Source organism: Alosa sapidissima, chromosome 17 (genome assembly GCF_018492685.1).
Source record: "Alosa sapidissima isolate fAloSap1 chromosome 17, fAloSap1.pri, whole genome shotgun sequence".
NCBI lineage: Eukaryota > Metazoa > Chordata > Actinopteri > Clupeiformes > Clupeidae > Alosa > Alosa sapidissima.
In genome coordinates, this window is record NC_055973.1 from 22096009 (window position 1) to 22119118 (window position 23110).

The 23110-nt window shown below is 39.7% G+C and overlaps 2 protein-coding genes across 3 annotated transcripts in view; one reads left to right on the forward strand and one right to left on the reverse strand.

Annotated features, from left to right (window-relative positions):
* LOC121688279 overlaps window positions 1–23110 on the reverse strand; it is a 522978-nt gene that overhangs the window by 134344 nt on the left and 365524 nt on the right. The window lies entirely within an intron of this gene.
* Window positions 1808–17755, forward strand: LOC121688266 (myosin-7-like). The gene is made up of 39 exons (XM_042067742.1): window positions 1808–1875; window positions 2409–2445; window positions 2726–2934; window positions 3340–3483; window positions 3578–3734; window positions 4035–4062; window positions 4151–4253; window positions 4342–4434; window positions 4538–4601; window positions 4683–4781; window positions 5008–5111; window positions 5871–6009; window positions 6211–6329; window positions 6467–6616; window positions 6702–6872; window positions 6972–7281; window positions 7580–7662; window positions 8389–8594; window positions 8888–9011; window positions 9103–9239; window positions 9658–9913; window positions 10189–10431; window positions 10517–10693; window positions 10786–10931; window positions 11020–11110; window positions 11204–11593; window positions 11703–11829; window positions 11922–12040; window positions 12141–12337; window positions 13284–13467; window positions 13559–13724; window positions 14730–14854; window positions 14973–15281; window positions 15385–15588; window positions 15673–15969; window positions 16053–16157; window positions 16539–16634; window positions 16728–16862; window positions 17614–17755. The coding sequence occupies exons 3-39, from the start codon at window positions 2734–2736 to the stop codon at window positions 17632–17634; spliced, it is 5820 nt and encodes a 1939-aa protein (XP_041923676.1). The 5' UTR covers window positions 1808–1875; window positions 2409–2445; window positions 2726–2733; the 3' UTR covers window positions 17635–17755.

Sequence of the window (23110 nt, forward strand, 5' to 3'; positions counted from 1 at the left end):
TACATTTATCCAGTTTTTTTTTTAATCGACTAGCGAATTGTAAACAAAGCAGTGTACCAAAAAAGTCAACAGCCTATTCTGGTTCTACACAAATGGACAACGTTAAGTGAACTATACAAGCTGTCCTCCTCTGTCAAAGGAATGCATCCAGGAAGAATTTCACAAGGCTATCTTTATCCTCAAGCATGAAAGCAAGGTAACAATGCAGCACTGACAGAATAGGACAATGTGAAGCGTAATGGCCAGCTGGTAACTGACTGACCTACTGGGAGTCAGGGCAGACGGCTGTCACCTGAGTGTTGGTTATGGTCAAACATATTTTTCAGAACATATAGGCCTATATAACATTTTTTTTTTTACCCTAAGTTTGATATATATCTTTTTTGCTTGAAGACGACCCTGTCGGGTTGAAACATTTCTTTTTTCTTTTAATTCAACTCTGGGAGCTACTCTGGTGTGTGGACATTCTATTTTGTTTTTACCGGCTTACAACATACTTAGTCCTGCACCTTGCCTAAATATAGGTGGGATGTGCACACAACCACTCTACCAGACTTTGATATATGAGGCTCCATCTAGTGTTCACAAGAGGGTGTTTCTCAATACCCTGTGATTCAGGTTGATACTCCAGTATTACCCACTACCCAGGCATTTTCCTCAGAAACAACCTGCCTACACATTCTGTAGTCCTCCGTCCTGTGTGAACTTAAATAAATACACTTGATCATCAAGGTAATTGAAATGCCTTGCCCTTCATTTAGTACTCAGCACATTAACTTTAGCAGTTCAGTCAGATAGATGACAAAGACGGGACATATTTTACATTTATTCATTTAGCAGACGCTTTTACTCAAAACGACTTGCAAAATTAGAAATAACATTCAAGCTACATTGGAGAGGATACCTTAAGAAACAATAAAATACTACAACCAGAGGATGGGTGGAAAAGTGTATGTCTAGTCAAGTGTAGTCGAAGGAGATGGAAGAAGAAGAAGGAAGTAGAAAGAAGAAGTGTCAGGAAAAGAGGTACCCTCAGAAGGGTTGGGTCTTCAGAGCTTCTTAACCCTTAAAGGAGTACCGTCACACCGGTGTGACGGGAATGTTGAGAAATTAACATTCTAAAGAATATCTGGGTTCATTGAATTCAACATAGAATTTTAGAACCTTCAATTGTTGCGGAACTTAGAATGTTCAAAAACCTACACCTTTACAGACAGAGAGGAATGCCCCTGCTGTGGTAGCACTTGATATGTCGTTCAACCAACGGGGAACTACAAATGAAAATAGTCTAAAAACATAACATGGAATCTATACAGTTTGGAGGCCCATAAATAGCATGCCCAGTTGACCCAGAATACTTTAAATAAGGAAGTCCTTACAAACACTGTCAAAGCCACGTTAACTATAAATACATTGTGGATTAACCAACTTTACCGGTAATTAATGAAAGCTATGAGTTAAAAAATAAATAAAAAGAAAGGCAACAAAACAAATATGATTTTGTTTTAATAAATACTGTTAGCAGATAGACTATAAAATGTGATAATATCTGTCTTAACAAGATCCTATATTTACCCACCATTCCCAAATGCTTATCTATGACTCTAATCTCCAACCAATGGATTACCGTTTATGGAGCAAACATTTGGCCACATGGCCATGGTCCTCTAAACATTATACTCTCCACCCCTTACACACACCACAAAAAACAATTCCTCCCCCAACACTTTGACCTTTGTAATCAAAAGCAATGTGAGATATAAAATAGTTCATGTTTGATTTTATGCCACCATCCCTATTTAGAGACCAGTCTACCTATAAAAGACTGACAGGAGCCTCTAGCAACAGAGGAGCTTCAAACTGAAACATCCAGAGGTAAGCTTTTCATTTTTACATCACAAGAATGGGGCTTGAATATCAAAATGGCTTGACATTTAGATATAACCATATAAATATGTTATAACTGACAACCATATGATTGGGTCACATAGATACACTATTATAAAAGATGTGGTGTAAAGGAATTAGTTGCTCAACTTCTTCCTGTACAGTGGTGTCCTGAGGGAAGATTAAACATATTTAATAAATAATGGGGCTGCAATGTGTGTACGTGCAATATATGTCAAGTCAACCACATATATGGACCCTTTCAACAAGGTAAACAAAAACAATGCTTGAACGTTCTATTTGGGCCCCAATCTACTTCCTCTGCATTAAGATAACATATGGAATGTTAAAACGGAAGCCTTGTGGGGCCAACTATGATGCTGATAATGGAACTCTCTTGAAAGGGTCCATATCATAGACTGTATATATAGTTCTATATATACAGTCTATGGTCCATATGCTATAGTGTCTGTAGTAGTATTGTGATCAAAGTTATACTCATTTTTGTTTTTGTAATTTAGGGCATAATTCAGTAAAGCAGCTACAAAGACACCAAAGGTAACTGGATTGACAACATGTATTTATAGAAGATCAGTATGTCAGAAACATGCCGCTGAAGTTTATTAATTTATTACACTCCTGTGTGTGCATTTAACAGTTAGCCATACATATACTAAACTACACATGCAGAATTCAGTAAACTATACCATTTATCAAACTATACAGAAACAATTCTAAAGAAAACTGCTCAAATTTGTTTCACTTTACCTACTTAACTTCAGACAATATACAGTTGTTTTAACTATTGTCATTAATTTAAAACCTGATGGTCTTTTAGGGTGAAAGATGGGTGATGCGGCGATGGCAGAGTTTGGGGCGGCGGCTCCATTTCTGAGAAAGTCAGATATGGAGCGTCTGGAGGCCCAGACTCGCCCCTTTGACATTAAGAGGGCCTGCTTCGTGCCCGATGCTGAGGAAGAGTTTGTGAAGGCAACGATTCAAAGCAGAGACGGAGACAAAGTCACCGCTGAAACTGAGAAAGGAAAGGTAGGTTGGATATTCTGGTCTTTGGGTTAGTTGCTGTTCAACATTTAAAGGTGGGGATGTTGCGGTTGTCTATCTTTATTTGTATCCCTACATTTCTTAGCAGACGCTTTTGTCCAAAACAATATTCATTTTATTTCAACCAAGGACCAAACAAAACACAACAGAGGTAGCTCAACCCTAACATCACTATTCCCAGAGAAACTCCACACAGTGTTTAGTTTTTGTTGGGAGGACAAGCTGCCCCTAGTTTTTCTGTTTCCATTTTCCGGCACCTGGGCAGCCTGTAGAATGCCAATAGAAAATGTTGTGGGCTTGAAAATGCGTATGATCGCTGACTGCACCTTTAAGTGTCCGATTAGAAAGTAGGTGTTACTATAAATAACTGTAGAAACACTGCCATTCCAGGTTGTCACTGTCAAAGAGTCAGACGTCCACCCTCAGAACCCGCCAAAGTTTGATAAAATTGAGGACATGGCAATGTTCACCTTCCTGCATGAGCCTGCTGTGCTGTTTAACCTCAAAGAGCGTTACGCAGCCTGGATGATCTATGTGAGTACAGTGAATGAGTATTGATGAGTTCTAGGTTTTTACGCAATTCTAATACAGAAACAAACTCTTCATTATCAATCTTGTCTTTATACAGACCTACTCTGGATTGTTCTGTGTCACTGTCAATCCCTACAAGTGGTTGCCAGTGTACAACCAGGAAGTTGTTCTTGCTTACAGAGGCAAGAAGAGGAGTGAAGCTCCTCCCCACATCTTCTCTATCTCTGACAATTCCTACCAGTACATGCTGGCAGGTAAAACATTTACAATTACAGAAGCTAGTGTGAATGTATCATTATGATAACTATACTATAGCTTATTTACCTATATTTGTATACATATCTCCATCACCAGACAAATAAAAATATCTTAAATAAAGTACACCACTGCAATCATCTCACATAAGCTAAGACCTAGGTTGGTCTTCTAAGATTTACAATAAATTTGGGCTATTTGGGAAAATACTCAACAGGCTATGGTCATTACTTATAGTACAGGCAAATATAGGTAACATCTTCTGTACTGTAATTAAAAGGCATTATTTCCCCTTTTAGACAGGGAGAATCAGTCTCTCCTGATCACGTAAGTCTGTTTTATCACATTAATATAATATTCCTTGTTGAAGTTATGTCACAGAACAATATCTTAATTCTTATCTTTCCTTTGTCAGTGGAGAATCTGGTGCTGGAAAGACTGTGAACACAAAGAGAGTCATTCAGTATTTTGCCAGTATCGCTGCAGGAGGCATCAAGAGGGATCCAAATGACAAAAAGGTTGTTATATTTGGATAGTGGCTGTGCTAAAACAATTTTTCAGAAAACCATAATGATCATGATGATACTTATAGGTGTCTGTCTTTAGGGAACCCTGGAAGATCAAATCATCCAGTGTAACCCTGCTCTGGAGGCCTTTGGTAATGCAAAGACCATCAGAAATGACAACTCCTCCCGATTTGTAAGTATAACTGGAATAGAAAAAAAATAAAATAAATCCTGGCAATGATATTCATTAAAAATGTTAAAATATACTATATTTAAAATAACTATATATTTGTCAGGGCAAATTTATCAGAATCCACTTTCATGCAAATGGAAAGTTGGCCTCTGCTGATATTGAGACCTGTAAGTAAACATTCAAATACAAATCTTTCATTTCTGAAATACTGTACTGCTTATAAAAACCTTGTCCTCATCACTTGCCAGATTTACTGGAGAAGTCTCGGGTGACTTTCCAGCTCAGGGCTGAGAGAGATTACCACATCTTCTACCAGATCCTCTCTCAGAGAAAACCAGAACTGTTAGGTAAGATTCTGGAGCTGGGCTAGCATGCAGTAGCCAGAAAAGTTGTGGGTTCAATTACCTGCTTCCACCATTGTTCTCTTGAGCAAGGCACTTGACCTCGGAGTTGCTCCTGAGACAATGTAACAATGCCCTTGTAATATAAGTCGGTCTGGTTTAATACCTGACATCACATGTCACTGAGGTGGAAACTTCTGACATGATGATTATTATTATTCTTCTATTTCAGAGATGCTACTTATCACAAACAACCCCTATGACTACGCTTTCATCTCCCAAGGAGAGACCCAAGTAGCCTCTATTTGTGATGGTGACGAGCTGGATGCTACTGATGTGAGTAACACTGACATAGGCCTAGTTAAGTTAACAGTTACACACAGTTACAGTGGCCCTCATAAAAGAAATGAACATACAACATAAAACAGGCGTAGGACGTGCGTATGCTCATTTCCGCGCAAAGAATGGCATTTATCAATCTGAGGTAACACTTTACTTGACGGGTGAGTTCATAACACATTCATAGCAGCTGTCATAAACTGCACATAAAGCATTCATGACTGTTTCATAAGACATGACTCAACATTCATACCAAACCTTTCATGAATGTGGAAGACAGAACGACAAAAAGTAGCATTGCCGTTTTTGTTCCAAACCTCTTACCTGATCACGTCACATCTGAGTCAATGGGCTACTCCAGTGCCAGAACATGGTCAAGCAAATAATTTTTGTTTCAAAAATGTATTTGTTTTATGATACCTTTGCAGATTATTTCTCATCTTTTGCTACTGGGAATGTCCAACCGTTCCAGGTTACACAAATACATGTTAGCTGAATGTAGGCTAGTTTATCTCCCAGTGTTAAATTCAGTGATTATGAATACTTCTCAACGTGTATAGTAAAGTGACATTCGATGTAGACTTTCATAAAATATTTACAAAGGCTGGAGAGAAAAACGGCAATGCTGCTTTGCGATTGTTGGACTTTTATTTTGACAAGTTGTCGTCGTTTTGTCTTCTACATTCATAAAAGGTTTGGTATGAATGAGGGTCAATGTGAGTAAGTTGACCACTTACTCAATTATTTACGCTATAGGAAGCTTTTGATGTGCTGGGCTTTACTCAAGAGGAGAAGAACAGCATTTACAAACTGACTGGTGCCATTATGCACTACGGCAACATGAAGTACAAGCAGAAGCAGAGAGAGGAGCAGGCAGAAGCTGATGGTACTGAAGGTGTGTACTCCAAACACTGCCTTATCATGATATAACTACTTGCTTTTAAAAACAACAATTTGAAACATGAGATACTATCATTGCCCTCTGCCAACTGATTCTAATGCATGTGTGTTAACTATTCTACTGCACTTTTATTTATACCACACTTATTTGTACCACTGCAATGTGTGTTAACCAAAAAATACAATCACAATTTAGATGTCGACAAAGCTGCTTATCTGATGGGTCTGAACTCTGCTGACCTCGTCAAGGCCTTTTGTCATCCAAGGGTCAAAGTAGGAAACGAGTGGGTCACTAAAGGACAGAATGTCCAGCAGGTGAGAGGTGCACTTAGTAAGAACTGCAAAAGTACTAAAAATCAAACTATATCAAACCCAACTCGACGGCAGTATAGATCTGACAGGCTATTAATTTGTGAAAGTCTATTCACCTTGTGTTTTTCTTTCCCTGTCAGGTGAACTATGCCATTGGTGCACTTGCAAAAGCATGTTATGAGAAGATGTTCCTTTGGATGGTAGTGAGAATCAACCAGTCCTTGGACACCAAACAATCTCGCCAGTACTTCATTGGTGTGCTGGACATCGCTGGATTTGAGATCTTTGATGTAGGTTTTTGCTTTTTGTAGAAGTAGGACCTTTAGCATTTATCAAAAAATTTACATTATGTATAACAGCATGAGTCTCTTTCAGTTCAACACCTTTGAGCAACTGTGCATCAACTTCACTAATGAGAAGCTGCAGCAGTTCTTCAACCACCACATGTTTGTGTTGGAGCAAGAGGAGTACAAGAAGGAGGGCATTGAGTGGACATTCATTGACTTCGGCATGGACTTGCAGGCCTGTATTGATCTCATTGAAAAGGTAACATTATTCTTTCGCTGCATCTTCTACTAGATTTAAATATTTTGTTGTGCATTTTTGATTACCCATTGTTGCCTGCCTTTGTTATTCTTTATCTAGCCCATGGGTATCATGTCCATCCTTGAAGAGGAGTGCATGTTCCCCAAGGCCAGTGATTCCACATTTAAAGCCAAGCTTTATGACAACCACTTGGGGAAATCCGGCAACTTCCAGAAGCCCAGGCTTATCAAGGGGAAACCAGAGGCCCATTTCTCCTTAATTCACTATGCTGGCACTGTTGACTACAACATTTGCAACTGGCTCGTGAAGAACAAGGACCCTCTCAATGAGACTGTGGTCGGATTATACCAGAAATCAACAATGAAGATGCTTGCAACCCTCTTTGCAAACTATGCTGGAGCTGATTCTGGTAAATCTATCCATTGAAATAACATCATTATTATTAAGATCATTTTACCAACTCTGCATGTATGTAAAACTGAACATACAGTATATGAGTGGTTGGACTGGTATAACAAAGCTCATGTCAAAATAAACTTGTTTGCTATTTTCACATACATTTTTTGCATCTTAACATGTTGTATGTTCACACTTTTTTTTTTTGCTTCTTGAATGAAATCATCACACCGACAAGGCTTTGACCAACAAAGGCTAAATATTGTTTAAGAACAATGTGATATTATATTGATAATGTCACATATCTGCAGCACTGGCAGAGCAAGCAAGCGGAGGAAAGAAGGAAAAGAAGAAAAAGGGCTCTTCCTTCCAGACTGTGTCTGCTCTCCACAGGGTGAGTTCAAATATAAGATAAGGAACTTAATAAGGCTACTTCATCTCCTAAATGATATGTTTAGCTACGCCTGGCAAGTTATGATCATGGCACCTGCTAACATACCGAATATCAAGAATTGTGATAGTGGTACATTTGGCCACTCCATGATCACAAGAAAGGGTCTTCATTTATCTTTATTTAATTCTGTGTGTCCCCCAGTCATAAGTAAGTAAAAAGGGGAGCAGTTAGGGGTTAAGTGCCTTGCTCAAGGGCACTTCAGCCGTGGATATAGGCATGGGAGAGCAGTGCCCCACCACTTTCCCTGCCCACATTTTTCCTACTGGTCGGGGATCGAGCTGGCAACCGATCGGTTTCAAGCCCGAAGCCCTAACCAGTAGACCACAGGTGCCCTGCAAACATGCATGTGCTACAGACATTATAAGCATATACTTAAGTAGTAAATGGGTCTGTATCAGATTCAATAACTATTAAAACTTTCAGTATGGAAAATGTGTCATACAAACAACTTTCATTGTTTATAATTATTTATTATGATGTATGAGTGTTATATCAGTAGTTCTTAGTAGCTGTTTTATGATAGTGCATGGTGATATATCACAACACAACACTAGATGTACCGGTATAATTTCATACAATACAACTCAGTTCAAAATTAGGTTGTAAGTAATTCAAAAGATCTCTTAGAAAATCTCAAAATATTAACATTGTTTTCTGCATCTACAGGAGAACCTTAACAAGTTGATGACCAACCTGAGGTCAACTCACCCCCACTTTGTGCGCTGCATCATCCCCAATGAGACCAAGACTCCTGGGGCCATGGAGAATCCTCTGGTCATGCACCAGCTGCGCTGTAACGGTGTGCTGGAAGGCATCAGGATCTGCAGAAAGGGCTTCCCCAACAGGATCCTGTATCCTGACTTCAAACAGAGGTAAATTGACATTTATTGCCTTTATTCATTTAGCAGACACTTTTTAACCAAAGAGCCTTACATATGTCATATATTACAAGGGCTGTTGTCCTCGGAGCAACTGGGGGTTAAGTGCCTTTGCTCAAGGGCACAATGGTGGAAGCCGAGAATTGAACCCACAATTTTGCTAGCCTAGCTCCTTAGCCACAATTCTACCATCACTCCCATACAATCTACTTTTCATTAATTTTTTATCAACTAATAAAAAGTCGCCCAATATTTCCACACCCATATAAAGATGTTGTATTTTCTAGATACCGCATTCTGAATCCAGCTGCTATCCCAGAGGGACAGTTTATTGACAGCAAAAAGTGTGCGGAAAAGCTACTGGGATCTCTCGACATTGACCATACCCAGTATAGGTTTGGGCACACAAAGGTATATCTCACTAATGGTAAAAATGAACATATTGGAGTTTGTTGTGTATTTCATGTAAATGCCAGTGGCTTGCTTTCATTCCCAATTGAAGGTGTTCTTCAAAGCGGGTCTACTGGGTCTACTTGAGGAGATGCGAGATGATCGACTTTCTCTAATCATAACAAACTTCCAGGCAAGATCCCGTGGTTATCTTGCAAGAATCGAGTTCCAGAAGCTTGTTGAACGCAGGTAAATATAATAATTTTACGGATGCTTCTCTCAAGCTATTCTCCACTTATGCACCAACTGGCATTTGTTACCCTTAATTTGACTGCCAGCGAATAAAGCCTTTGGGTCATTTCCAAGTTGGCAGTGAACATAGCAAACCTTTATGTATTTAAAGGCAAAATCACCACTATTATCCTCATAAAACTATAAAAGCAAACAGACTATGTATAATAGTAATAAACATAATATAGTAATAATTAGCAATAGTAATAGGTAAGACTATAGTAATAATAATTGTAATAAAAACAATAATTAATGAACAATGACACGACACATGTTACACAGCTATAACGCCATAAAGACACAGCCAAAAACATACATCTGCTTGATCAAATGGCTGTTAGCAGTCTGAGTTAAACAATGGATTTGATCTTCCCAGGGATGCTCTGCTTGTGATCCAGTGGAATGTTCGTGCATTCATGGGTGTCAAGAATTGGCCCTGGATGAAGATGTACTTCAAGATCAAGCCCCTGTTGAGATCAGCTGAGGCAGAGAAGGAAATGGCCAACATGAAGGAAGAATTCCTGAAGCTGAAGGAGGCCTACGCTAAATCTGAGGCTCGTAGAAAAGAGCTGGAGGAGAAAATGATTTCTGTTCTCCAAGAGAAGAATGACCTGACACTTCAAGTTCAGACTGTGAGTTTCCCTACATTGCCAGAGTGTCGTGAACAAGACATTTCTTTTATTCTTTCTTTTTAATAACATTGATAGATGATGACGATGTACTGTATTGATGAAGTATCATCCCATATTCTTGTACCTTTTTCGCAGGTGTCTTACTTTTTACTGAAGAAAAGAAAATCTATGTACTAAAGACCAAAATATATGACCATAAAAAGATACCTTTACTGTTTTTTCTATTGACTACTACTACTAATATACTATTTTTTCTCATTGAATAAACACCTCAGGAACAAGATAATCTTTGTGATGCCGAGGAACGTTGTGAGGGTTTGATCAAGAGCAAGATTCAGCTTGAGGCCAAACTCAAGGAGCTGACAGAGAGACTGGAAGATGAAGAGGAGATGAATGCAGAGCTGACCACAAAGAAGAGGAAATTGGAAGATGAGTGCTCTGAACTCAAGAAGGACATTGACGATCTGGAGCTCACTCTAGCTAAAGTAGAGAAAGAGAAACATGCCACTGAGAATAAGGTCAGTTCATTTGAAATTTAAATACCTGGGATGAATTCCCTAACCATTTCTGAAAGTTCATTTGACTCTAACCTATTCTTCATAGGTTAAAAACCTGACTGAAGAGTTGGCAGCTCTAGAGGAAATCATTGCCAAGCTGACCAAGGAAAAGAAAGCACTGCAGGAAGCTCACCAGCAAACCCTGGATGACCTTCAGAGTGAGGAGGACAAAGTCAACACTCTGACTAAGGCCAAAGCCAAGCTGGAGCAGCAAGTTGATGATGTAGGCAATAAAAAGAAGGATAAAGTTCTGCTCATTCAGTGCATTGCAAGACATATGTGTCTTCCCTGTAATTATCTTCCTCTGTTTTGCAGCTAGAAGGGTCCCTAGAACAGGAAAAGAAGATAAGAATGGATCTTGAGAGGGCTAAGAGGAAGCTTGAGGGTGACTTAAAGTTGACCCAGGAAAATGTGATGGATTTAGAAAATGATAAACAACAGCTGGATGAGCGACTAAAAAAGTATGTATAATCTTATTGAAAGCTCAAAAGTCAGTGCACAAAATTGGCTTAGTTAAATGTATGTAACAACTACTTTTAATGTTTATAGGAAAGACTTTGAAATAAGTCAACTAAACAGCAAAATTGAAGATGAACAAGCTATGGCATCCCAGCTCCAAAAGAAGCTGAAGGAACTTCAGGTAAAAATAAAATAATGAATACGAATAATGAAAAAAAATTCCACAGTTCAAAAGGATCTTATATGTAAATGTATTGTTTGTTTTTCAAATAAGGCTCGCATTGAGGAGTTAGAGGAGGAGTTGGAGGCTGAGAGAGCTGCCCGAGCCAAAGTGGAGAAGCAGCGGGCAGACCTGGCCAGAGAGCTGGAGGAGATCAGTGAGAGGCTGGAGGAGGCTGGAGGTGCCACTGCTGCCCAGATTGAGATGAACAAGAAGAGGGAGGCTGAGTTCCAGAAGCTGCGCAGAGACCTTGAAGAGTCCACTCTGCAACATGAGGCTACTGCCTCCACACTGAGGAAGAAGCATGCAGACAGTGTAGCTGACCTCGGGGAGCAGATTGACAACCTTCAGAGAGTGAAACAAAAGCTTGAGAAGGAGAAGAGCGAACTCCGTCTGGAGCTGGATGATGTGGTCTCCAACATGGAGCAAGTCTCCAAAGCAAAGGTACAGTATAGTGAAAATTTAACAAAACTATCATGTTCATATTACTGTTTCAGATCTTTTTCTCATCATTTCATATGTGTTTTTCAATGCTTAACTTTACTTTTTTCAGGGAAACTTGGAGAAAATGTGCAGGACCTTGGAGGATCAGATGAGTGAATATAGGACCAAGTTTGAAGAAGGCCAGCGAAGCATCAATGACTTCACTATGCAAAAAGCTAAGCTTCAAACTGAAAATGGTATGAAAAATTTTGCCATAATACAAGTTGTATATTATGTCACTTTAAACATAAACACTCTCATGTAAACATACACATAATGTTTCAAACAGGAGAGCTTTCCCGACAACTAGAAGAGAAGGATTCTCTTGTCTCTCAGTTAACTAGAGGCAAGCAATCCTATACCCAACAGATTGAAGACCTTAAAAGACAACTGGAGGAGGAAATCAAGGTGTCTTTAACAAATTAAAATACATTTTGTCCTACAAACCTATCAAGGTTAATATTAACGTATTTATCTATTCTGACCTACTGTAAATAATACTTCCCAGGCCAAGAATGCACTAGCCCATGCAGTGCAGTCTGCTCGCCACGACTCTGACCTCCTGAGGGAGCAGTATGAGGAGGAGCAGGAGGCCAAGGCTGAGCTGCAGCGCAGTCTCTCCAAGGCCAACTCTGAGGTGGCTCAGTGGAGAACCAAGTACGAGACTGATGCCATCCAGAGGACTGAGGAACTGGAAGACGCCAAGTAAGGCCCCCTGAACTGACACTATTAACATTAATGGCCCTATCGTACACCCAACATCAAGCGCGACGCAAGGCTTGTTCTTAAGTTACACTAATTGAACATTGTGCCAATGGGTGTGTCAATTAAAGAAATAAGTGTGGTCTGGTGCATGATCCAAAAATCGATAATTTACACCCTTTTACAATCATTACGCCACTGACCAAGAAAAAACTGGTCTTTAGCAAAAGAGGCATATAAAGCACAGCTGAAGACATACTGTCACGAGATGTAAGCAGCCCTTAGCAACAAGTCCCAAACAACTTGTCTGCAACATACATATCCTTAGGATTTTTATTCAGTCATTTGAACATGATTTGGGTAAATGTTGCTTTTTTCAGGCTATTGACAAGGGGATGGTAACCCCTTGTCAGTCAATAGTGAAAGTAAATAATTGTGTAAAACTGTTTTGTCGTTGCCTATAAGATCATGATGAAGTTTCATTTTGCCTATGAGTTTATGAATAGGCGAGTGCAGATGTATATAGGCTATAGTCTGCTAGTCACACACAGGTTTTAGTAAAGCAAAGTTAAGAGGAATCCCTGTGTTGCATACACAGTCTTGCGTGCAAGCAGATTCCTTGAAATGTGCTGACTGTCAAAATACAGACGCGCTGTTTGATGTTGCGCTGCCTGCTGTTAAATGAAATGACAGATGTCACTCTCATTGGTTTAAAGGATGTTACGCCCAAAACACACCCATGACTGATTAAGAAACATAAGAACAACCCTTTGAACAATGTGCCTGGCCTCTGATCACAAAATCACACCATTAAATTAGCAAATGTGGACTGGACATACCTTAAACCTTGCGTCTCTGACCAGGTGTCAGATCGCTAAAATAGAGCCCTAAAAGTCAGATAAAGAGGAAAAACATGTCTTGTGAAACACATAATGATTTTTTAATCCAGAAAAAAACTGGCTCAACGTCTGCAAGATGCAGAGGAAGCTGTGGAAGCCGTTAATGCCAAATGCTCCTCCCTAGAGAAAACTAAGCACAGACTGCAGAATGAGATTGAAGATCTCATGGTAGATGTGGAGAGATCCAATGCTGCTGCTGCTGCCCTGGACAAGAGACAAAGGAACTTTGATAAGGTATTGAATTCAGAATGATTAGTTTCGGCATTTTAGGCTTAATTGCATATTTCTAATAACTAATACTATATTAATATTTCAATTCTCTCAGGTCCTGGCTGAATGGAAGCAGAAGTTTGAGGAGTCCCAGACTGAGCTGGAGAGCTCCCAGAAAGAGGCCAGATCTCTTGGCACTGAGCTCTTCAAACTCAAGAATTCTTATGAGGAATCTCTGGATCACCTTGAGACCATAAAGAGGGAGAATAAAAATCTCCAAGGTCTGTTTGATCCTCCCTATAGACAAAAACGTATATGATTATGAGGTCCATTATACAGTAGCACCTCCACCACGTCGAGGACGGTTTTCGTGAAAGTGGTAAAAAACATTTTTTTTTTAGCGTTTTGGCCTTGTGTCCACATGACTACGGCGTTTTAGGTGAACAAAAACAAAACGTTTGGAAAACGTTTTCCAGAGTGTTTTTTTTTTTTTTAAATGGCTGTTTGTCCTTGCCGTGTGGAGCAGGAAAACGACGTAACCTTCGACCCCACCTATGACCCTTAACCCCAGCTGCACTCGACCTGACACTCATTATAGTATTGCCTGGTAATACTAGTTTTCATACATGACATTACCTAAGAAGATAACACTCAGTAAACATCACAAACTGATGAGCCGATGCATTCTACTGTCAGTGACGAGAGAATTAGTCAGAGGTTATTAGGGCAGTGCTGTTTTAATTAAAATTAATTTGTACGTAGTGCCAATCTTACAACATAAATACTATAAATGCATTCATAGTCTAGTGAGATCAGATATGAGCCTGTCTCTTAGAAATCATGTTACATTAGTTGTGCACTAAATGCAAATGCGCAATTTGAAGTAGGCAGAAAGTATCGACTGTTAGTAACGAAGGTAAATGGTATTATAGACATTTTACAAATGCGGCGGTGGATCACAACTTGGGGTATTGTTAAATATGCACTTGCAGTGATAGCAGCTAATGTGAATCGCAGACTAGCCTATAGACCCTTTTAAGAGAGTTCCATTATCAGCCCCACAAGGCTTCCGTTTTAACATTCAATATGTTATCTTAATGCAGAGGAAGTAGATTGGGAACCAAATAGAACGTTCAAGCATTGTTTTTGTTTTTATTGTTAAAAGGGTCTATGACCAAAGAAAGTAAAGGAGATGATTTGCACCTCCATTCACCAAATAAAGGACTGGCCTATACCTGTCCTTTTTTGTTTGGACATGGCCTAAGACTATCATTTCCCCCCTCCAGAGGAAATTTCTGATCTCACTGAGCAACTTGGTGAGACTGGAAAGAGCATTCATGAGCTTGAGAAGGTCAGGAAGACACTTGAGCAAGAGAAGGCAGAGATCCAGACTGCTCTTGAGGAAGCAGAGGTATGATAATATGATAAATATCATATCATATAATAAGTCCCAATTGAAAGGTTTCTTAATATTTAGTTTATATTATGTACTGTACTGTTTTTATTTCATTGCTGTTAAATTCCCACAGGCTACTTTAGAGCATGAAGAGGGTAAGATACTCAGAGCTCAGCTGGAGTTTAATCAGGTCAAAGCTGACATTGAGCGTAAACTTACTGAGAAGGATGAGGAGATGGAGCAGGCCAAGAGGAACCAGCAGAGAGTGGTGGATACCCTGCAGACCTCCCTGGAGTCTGAGACTCGCAGCAGGAATGAGGCTCTCAGGGTGAAGAAGAAGATGGAGGGAGACCTCAATGAGATGGAGATCCAGCTCAGCCAGGCCAACAGGCAGGCATCTGAGGCCCAGAAGCAGCTCAAGGGTCTCCATGGACATCTGAAGGTTAAACAACAAAATTGACCTACAATGTAATATTATTACACAGTTATTATTAAACAACTTCAAGTTAGTTCAAGATTAATCACAATATCTCTGTCCATGGCAGGATGCCCAACTGCAGCTTGACGACTCTCTCCGTGTTAACGGTGATCTCAAAGAGAACACTGCTATTGTGGAGAGACGCAATAATCTGCTGCAAGCTGAACTGGATGAGCTCAGGTCCCTGGTGGAGCAGACTGAGAGAGGCCGGAAACTGGCTGAACAGGAGCTGCTGGACGTCAGTGAGAGGGTGCAGCTCTTGCACTCTCAGGTAAAATCACTAAGCATGCTGTTTTTTCTGACTAATTCACAATATGACACAGACCATAACAAACATTTCTGTCTTCCGATTTAGAACACCAGCCTGCTGAACCAGAAGAAGAAGCTGGAGGGTGATACATCCCAGCTGCAGAATGAAGTAGAGGAGGCTGTGCAGGAGTGCAGGAATGCTGAGGAAAAGGCCAAGAAGGCCATCACTGATGCTGCCATGATGGCAGAGGAGCTGAAGAAGGAGCAGGACACCAGTGCTCACCTGGAGCGCATGAAGAAGAACATGGAGCAGACCATCAAGGACCTGCAGCACCGTCTGGATGAAGCTGAACAAATTGCCATGAAAGGTGGCAAGAAGCAAATCCAGAAACTGGAGTCCAGGGTGGGTGTTGTGTTTGTTCTTAACTGTCTTCAAATAGATTTTTTTTGTTTATATATTTAGAAAATTAATTTTTCTACATTTAGGTGAGAGAGCTGGAAAGTGAGGTGGAAATAGAGCAACGGAAGGCCGGTGATTCTGTCAAAGGAATCCGTAAATATGAGCGTCGCATCAAGGAGCTCACCTATCAGGTACTACAGTAGGCATCTAGTAAACAAAATGAAACTATTCTTCTTTATCTTGCATTGGGCAGCTGTGGCCGGAGGGTTACCGGTTCAAACCCCGACCAGTAGGCACGGCTAAAGAGCCCTTGAGCAAGGCACCTAACCCCTCACTGCTCCCCGAGCGCCGCTGTTGATGCAGGCAGCTCACTGCGCCGGGATTAGTGTGTGCTTCACCTCACTGTGTGTTCGCTGTGTGTTTCACTAATTCACGGATTGGGATAAATGCAGAGACCAAATTTCCCTCACGGGATCAAAAGAGTATATATACTTGTATACTATACATACTATATATTTTCTGTGTCATTCATCATAGCTGTTATCATGGCTTACCAACCTCTTTATCTCTAGACTGAAGAAGACAAGAAGAATCTGCATCGTCTTCAGGATCTGGTGGACAAACTGCAGCTGAAGGTCAAGTCCTACAAGAGAACATCAGAGGAGGCTGTAAGTGGCCCAAAATTCAACACTGACATCCAGGATATTCAATCTGCTAAGCAAGGGACAAACTTCAGTTATGTGACCTATTGTGCTTTTCAGGAAGAGCAGGCCAATAGCAATTTGGGCAAGTTCCGCAAGCTGCAGCATGAGCTGGATGAGGCTGAGGAGAGAGCTGATATAGCTGAGTCTCAGGTCAACAAGATGAGAACCAAGAGCCGTGATGCAGGTGGCAAGGTGAGACAACTCTTATAAAGTGTCTTGATGTGTTCAAATTCACCTTACAACCAAAATCCCCCCATCATGGCTTCGTTTAAAACATTCAAACATGACATAGAAATAGCAGCAGATTGTGAAGTGATAACCATTTTGATGTAATGTTAAAATCGTCTATGCTCTGTTGCCCAGATATCCATTACATTTAACATGATAACCAGCCAGAGACGAACTGTTCTATACCACCTGTTATAATACCTGCATTTCAGTGGTGCTGTATCAAATACAATGCAAGTTAATGAAAGAATGCCATTGCATGCCTTCAAGAGAATTTGAATCCTACGGAGTTCTACATAAAGTGACTTCTCCAACCATCATTCTTGAACTCAGAGACAATCCACACATCTAGCCAAAGGGTGGAATGTGGTCTTTTACCGTTAGTCAGGATTGTATACTTTCAAAGATGATTCTAAGTTCTTGGGGGCTAGTCCTGCCTAGTTATAGCCAGGGTATTGATAGATATGCTGTGCAAGAAACCGTTCAAAAAATACTATAGACCTAATTGTGACATATCACAAACTAAAAGTGACCAGTTTACTGCCAAAGCTGAATTACTAGGTCATTTTCTTTGTTAACTGAAATATCACAGTTCAGGTTAAATTCTCCAGCCAATCCATAAAAAAAACATTTGCTACATCAGAATGTAGTAAATGTATTATTATAAATAACTCACCAGACTCATTTTCTTTTTTCTCCCTTCATTTTTTCACAGAAAGGGCATGACGAGGAGTGAAGAGTGGTGCATGATGAAGAGTGAAGAGCCTTTTCTGAAACCATTGTGTGCAGTGCTCTGGAGCTTCACTTTGGCTCCCATACCTGTAGTTCAGTAGAATAAAGTGAAATTGCAATTGAAATCTGATGTTTGTATTGATTTACTGTCAAAACAATCTTTTTGTATTTGAGTGATGTTTGATTTCTAAAAGAATTTGATGCAACATGCAAGATGGTACAGCAATGAGAGTTGCAACCATCTCTATGCACGCTGAACATTCAGACTCTCAGTTCCCATCGGAGGTTCAAGAAACTTTCCTGACTACAACTAACGTTTCGAGAATAAAATAAAATGCTTACCTATTCTGAACAATTTAACTATACCCGTCTTAACGACATCATCAAAAGACAAAATATATAACTTACATTTATTCTATACACATGTGCTTGTATAGTCTTCACAGAACAGACCTTATAATACAAAATGAACAATGTAGCCACAACCGGCAATGACGGGCCCAAGCACTTTGAGATTTCATGATCTAACAATGTACTCATGTGTGGTGTGTGTGTGTCAAATGCACATCTGACGCGTGTGCTAATTGTTTTATAAGTATATATACTTTTTTGATCCCGTGAGGGAAATTTGGTCTCTGCATTTAACCCAATCGGTGAATTAGTGAAACACAAACAGCACACAGTGAACATACAGTGAGGTGAAGCACACACTAATCCCGGCGCAGTGAGCTGCCTGCTACAACGGCGGCGCTCGGGGAGCAGTGAGGGGTTAGGTGCCTTGCTCAAGGGCACTTCAGCCGCGGCCCACTGGTCCGAAGTGCTAACCAGTGGGCCACGGCTGCCCACAACTTTTTTTTTCTAGTTTGATATACTGGAAGTACTTACTTCCTGTTGGTTGTCACATTTTATACTAGGGATGAGAATCGTTAGGATTTTATCAATACTGATACTGCTTATCGATATTGGTTCTTATCAATACTCTTATCGATACTCTTATCGATGCTTCAATCTATACAAATAAAGGGCTAGACTAGACTAAATGTGAGGACAAAGGGGCAAAAATGAGGCTCCCTAATACAGACTACTTATTTTCTGCTACAAAGTTATTGGGGGATATGTATGTATGTATGTATGTATGTATGTATACTTCCAAGGTTCCCACTCTAAGTCAGATGTTAAATTCTATGACTTTTTCCTGACTTTACCTGACAAAAATCCTGAATTTCCATGATCATTTGGGAAATTAATAAATGAGCATTGAAAAAACAAAGTAGGGCTAACCACAACCAAGCAAGCAGCAATGGGAAAAGCTAATAATACAGCTAAGTACATTTTCATTTTTGTTAGGCTATGTGATGACACACCATTTTACTGTAGGCCTTCGGCCCTTCGCTATTCAGTTTACCATGCTTATGTTTTCAAAATCAAAGACTGGTTTGTGTTCTTTCTGAATTTAAATGGCATCACGTCATCATCAAGACGTGCTTTAGGTGTGTAGATTCATAATTTAAGACTCACTGTTGTGAAAGAAAGTTTCAATGAATCAATCACACGATCACAGTGTCATCAGCAATTTTAATAGCAACACAATCAGATGTGTTGCTCTTGCACTATTTCTACAGAAGGGGTCTCAAACTCCCGGCCCAATTCCGACCCACGGCCTATTTCAAAATAATAATGTAATCCGGCCCTTGAGGGTATTTTTAATTGCGACAAACAACGACACTGATTAAAATAGACGATAGATCCAAGTACGGTAACAAATCTTATTTGTACTCTCCTCCACTAGTTGCTAGACATCCAGAGCTTGATTCAAGCCCAAAATCGCTGCACACAGTTTTCACAGTTTTTCACAGTGTATTAGCCTACACGCGAGAAACATGAAGACGTGCATTGTAATGACGCGGAAGCAATGCAGGCCATAGTTTTGCACAATTTGAAGCAGAAATAGGCCTACACCAAATGTTGAAAAAACGTTCACGTGTGATGAAGTCTTGGGTAGGCTATGTTATTCACCTATTCTGATTCTGAAGGAGAATATCTGCCTTTTGGAGATTATATTATGATCGATCGTCTATTGACAGTGATAGTCACGGTGCGTCTATGAATGGAGGTGCGTCTTCGCGTACGACGGTGTCCACTAAGCATACCATGCTTATTTCGACCCTTTGCCCAAAATAGCTCGAGGTGGCAGTGGTAATCGTGATGATAGTGTCCGTAATGGACGTGGTACAGACAGCTCTGAAGAACTACAAAGTCACCCGCGATAGGAACTGATTTGACCAGGCTACTTTATTGTAGGCCTATAATAACGATTTGTGGAACAGGCTAGTAATAGTTTACTATTGTTACATCTTAGGCCTACTGTTTTCCTGTTAATTTGTTATTTGGGTAATATGACAAAAAGAAAGTAAACCTGCTCAAATAGTTCAACATCCAGTATTTACTGAAAGGTGCATAATTTGAGGTGCTTACCATCCAGTGGCAAATTAGATGGGTAAATTTACACCCTTCATAAACTTTTGTTTATACTCAAAGATGTTTACATTTAAAGTAGGACTTTATCTCTGAGCACTTTCAAGCCATGGCCTTTTGAAATTTTGATATGCCAGGTTTAAATAAGTTATGAGAGGAAATAGTTTTATTTTGTGTGAAACACACACATACCTGTTTTTATGCTTTTTTGTTTCTTTTCGTAATTTGTATTTATATTTATTTTATCCTTATTTTATAGCACAGGTGTCTAAAAATAGATAAAAAGACTTGCACTTTCTATTTGCAGTTTTGTATTGGAAAATACAGTATTTGAAAAAAAAAAAACATTGCATTTTAGGAAATAGCCATTCTTTTTTGTATTATTCTTTAACACTGACGCGGCCCTCCAATCAGATGACGTTGGCAGAAGTGGCCCCCAGCTCATTTGAGTTTGAGACCCCTGTTGTACAGTGTCTAACTGGGGAAATAGTGCTCCCTTGTGGAGCCCCAGTTTTGAAATGGACATCTGGCACATGGGGGTAACAATGGGTTGAGGTGGTGCAGTGTGGGAGGCACCAGGCTGCCGTTAAAGGTCCACAGACATTATTCTGTGAACTATTCTATACTCCATGTAAAATTAAAATAATCAATGCTACATTTTAACAACAGACAACAAGAACCAAGGTCCACATTAGGCTGTAATCAGGCATGTACTCCCACCTCATTTACGGTCTGCAACTGAAACAACTTCAAAATCTTCCAACAAGGCTTTCTAATGGGCATGTTTAACTCATGCATCTGGGCATTAGGGTTTGTACAGCTCAAAGAGGTGTACAATTGACCCATAACTATTTTTAAAGACATACACTACATTTATGTTCCACTGATACCTTTTAGGTTGCACTTTCAGATATCTGATTTGTAATATTAAGCAATATTTAGTACAATGCATCCAAAAATACTTACCAATTCATATTTACACTTGTTGAGAAGTCCAAGAAGCTGTGTCCCTCTGAACAAAATCAATGTCCAATGGGTTCCAAACCTTCATGAAAAAAAAACAACGAAAGAATAACAAAAAACAAAATGAGAACCAGATCAGAATCGGCATTATGATTATCTTCTAGAGTGAATGATGGTAACCAACTTAGCGAAAGTATATCAACAGTAAGACATATAGACCTCAGAAGGAACTACAATGACTGCTATCCAAATCCATGATGTCCAAGGCAAGGGAGGACACTAATACCATAATACTATTACAGGAGGAGTCTCAACTGAACAGCTGAGATGAGATGACCTTTACAGACACATCATCAGTTAGCACATCAGAACTCCTCACATGCTGTGCTCCTCAATCAGACAGAGGCACTCAGCAGGAATGTCACAGGTTATCTTGGTCCTCAAGGACAATGGCAAGGAAACAATGGGGCGAGTAAACAAGGCCAAGCAGAGTCAGGTGTCAACATACAAGAAACCTGAGATGTCCCCAACCCCCTACCATACCTTCTGAATGAGGACCAATACCTACATGATGAGGACAAGTAGGCTCAGTATATCTGTTTACAGTAATTTCCTGTGTATCAGCCGCATTGTGTATAAACCGCAGGACAGTGTTTTATGCATGTAAAAAAAAAACAAACCATAATCCATATTAACTGCCACCGTGCATTAACCTCATAGCTAAAGACATTTTGCAAAATCAATGTATAAACCGCGCTAAGCTTAATGGTTGGGAAATTACGGTATTCTGTGTTAATTGTGATAGATGTGCATATAGCATGAAACAAATACATGCTTCTGTGAAATACTAAAGGCAAAATATATTAAGGTCACAGAGTTAATTTTTAAAATTAGAATCATGGCTACACCATGATCACCACTCATCACAAAAACTAAAAAAAAGAAAAAAAGAAAAGAAAAAAAAAAGAAAACAAAGTAGTAACAAATAATATCCTGATATGACCTGCAATACCCATCAAACAATCCGTTTCATCTAAGCAATGTACAAATTCCATCAAATTTGTTAGGTGATCAGGATTTCAATAATATTTGAAGTGGTGTACAGAAATACTGAGTGTGGGGATGTGACTAAGAGACATCTGCACTCATTACCTGTATTTGAATCAGGCTTGTGCAAAATTCCAGAATTGAATTGGAACTGGCTCTTAAATTCCAATTCAATTCTGGAATTTCACTTGCATTTCAATTGAGGTAGCAAACAGGAAGCAGAATTGCAATTCGAATTGTGCACAACCCTGATTTGAATCTTGCTACTTTAGATCTCAGTTGCTGTCTACACTTTGGGGCCAATTCTCCCATGTGCGTAAGGATGCATAAGTCAAAAAAAGTGTGCAACTATTTGTTTGAACAAATTATTTGTTTGTTGTTCGAACTTGCGCGCTGTGGGTGTGACAGATATGTGAATGGGAGAATGCTCGTAACTGAAAAGTGTGCAACTGGAAGCGCATAAAAAAGGACTTACGCGCAAATGGGAGAATTCGGCCCTTAGCCACTATAGCCTGAACACTACTGAGTTACTCTGCTATATCAAAACCTACAGCAACAACTGGTCAATCCAAATGGTAACCTTGGATCAAAAGAGTCAAGAGCATGTTGTGTCTACAAACAGGAAACAGCATCAGTGAACTGTCCTCTGTCCGAGGAAGGCATCCAGGAATTTCGCAAGGCTATCTTTATCTTTAAGTGTGAAGGCAAGGTAACAATACTATGATGACAGAATGGGACAATGTGAAATCTGACTACCAGCTGGCAGCTCACTGACCTTGGGCATTCCTTGGTTCGCTTCTAGTAGACAGGTGCAGCGTAAGTCTGCATGCACATCAAGGCACAGCACTGGCACCTGTTGACATAGATTTCAGTTCAATGTATGCCGTTTAAAATTGGGTTTAATATGTGTTCATAATGCATGTTCAATATACATATTGAATGCATATATGAAGAATAGTATTCATATTATTAGTATTTACATCCACTTCATCATT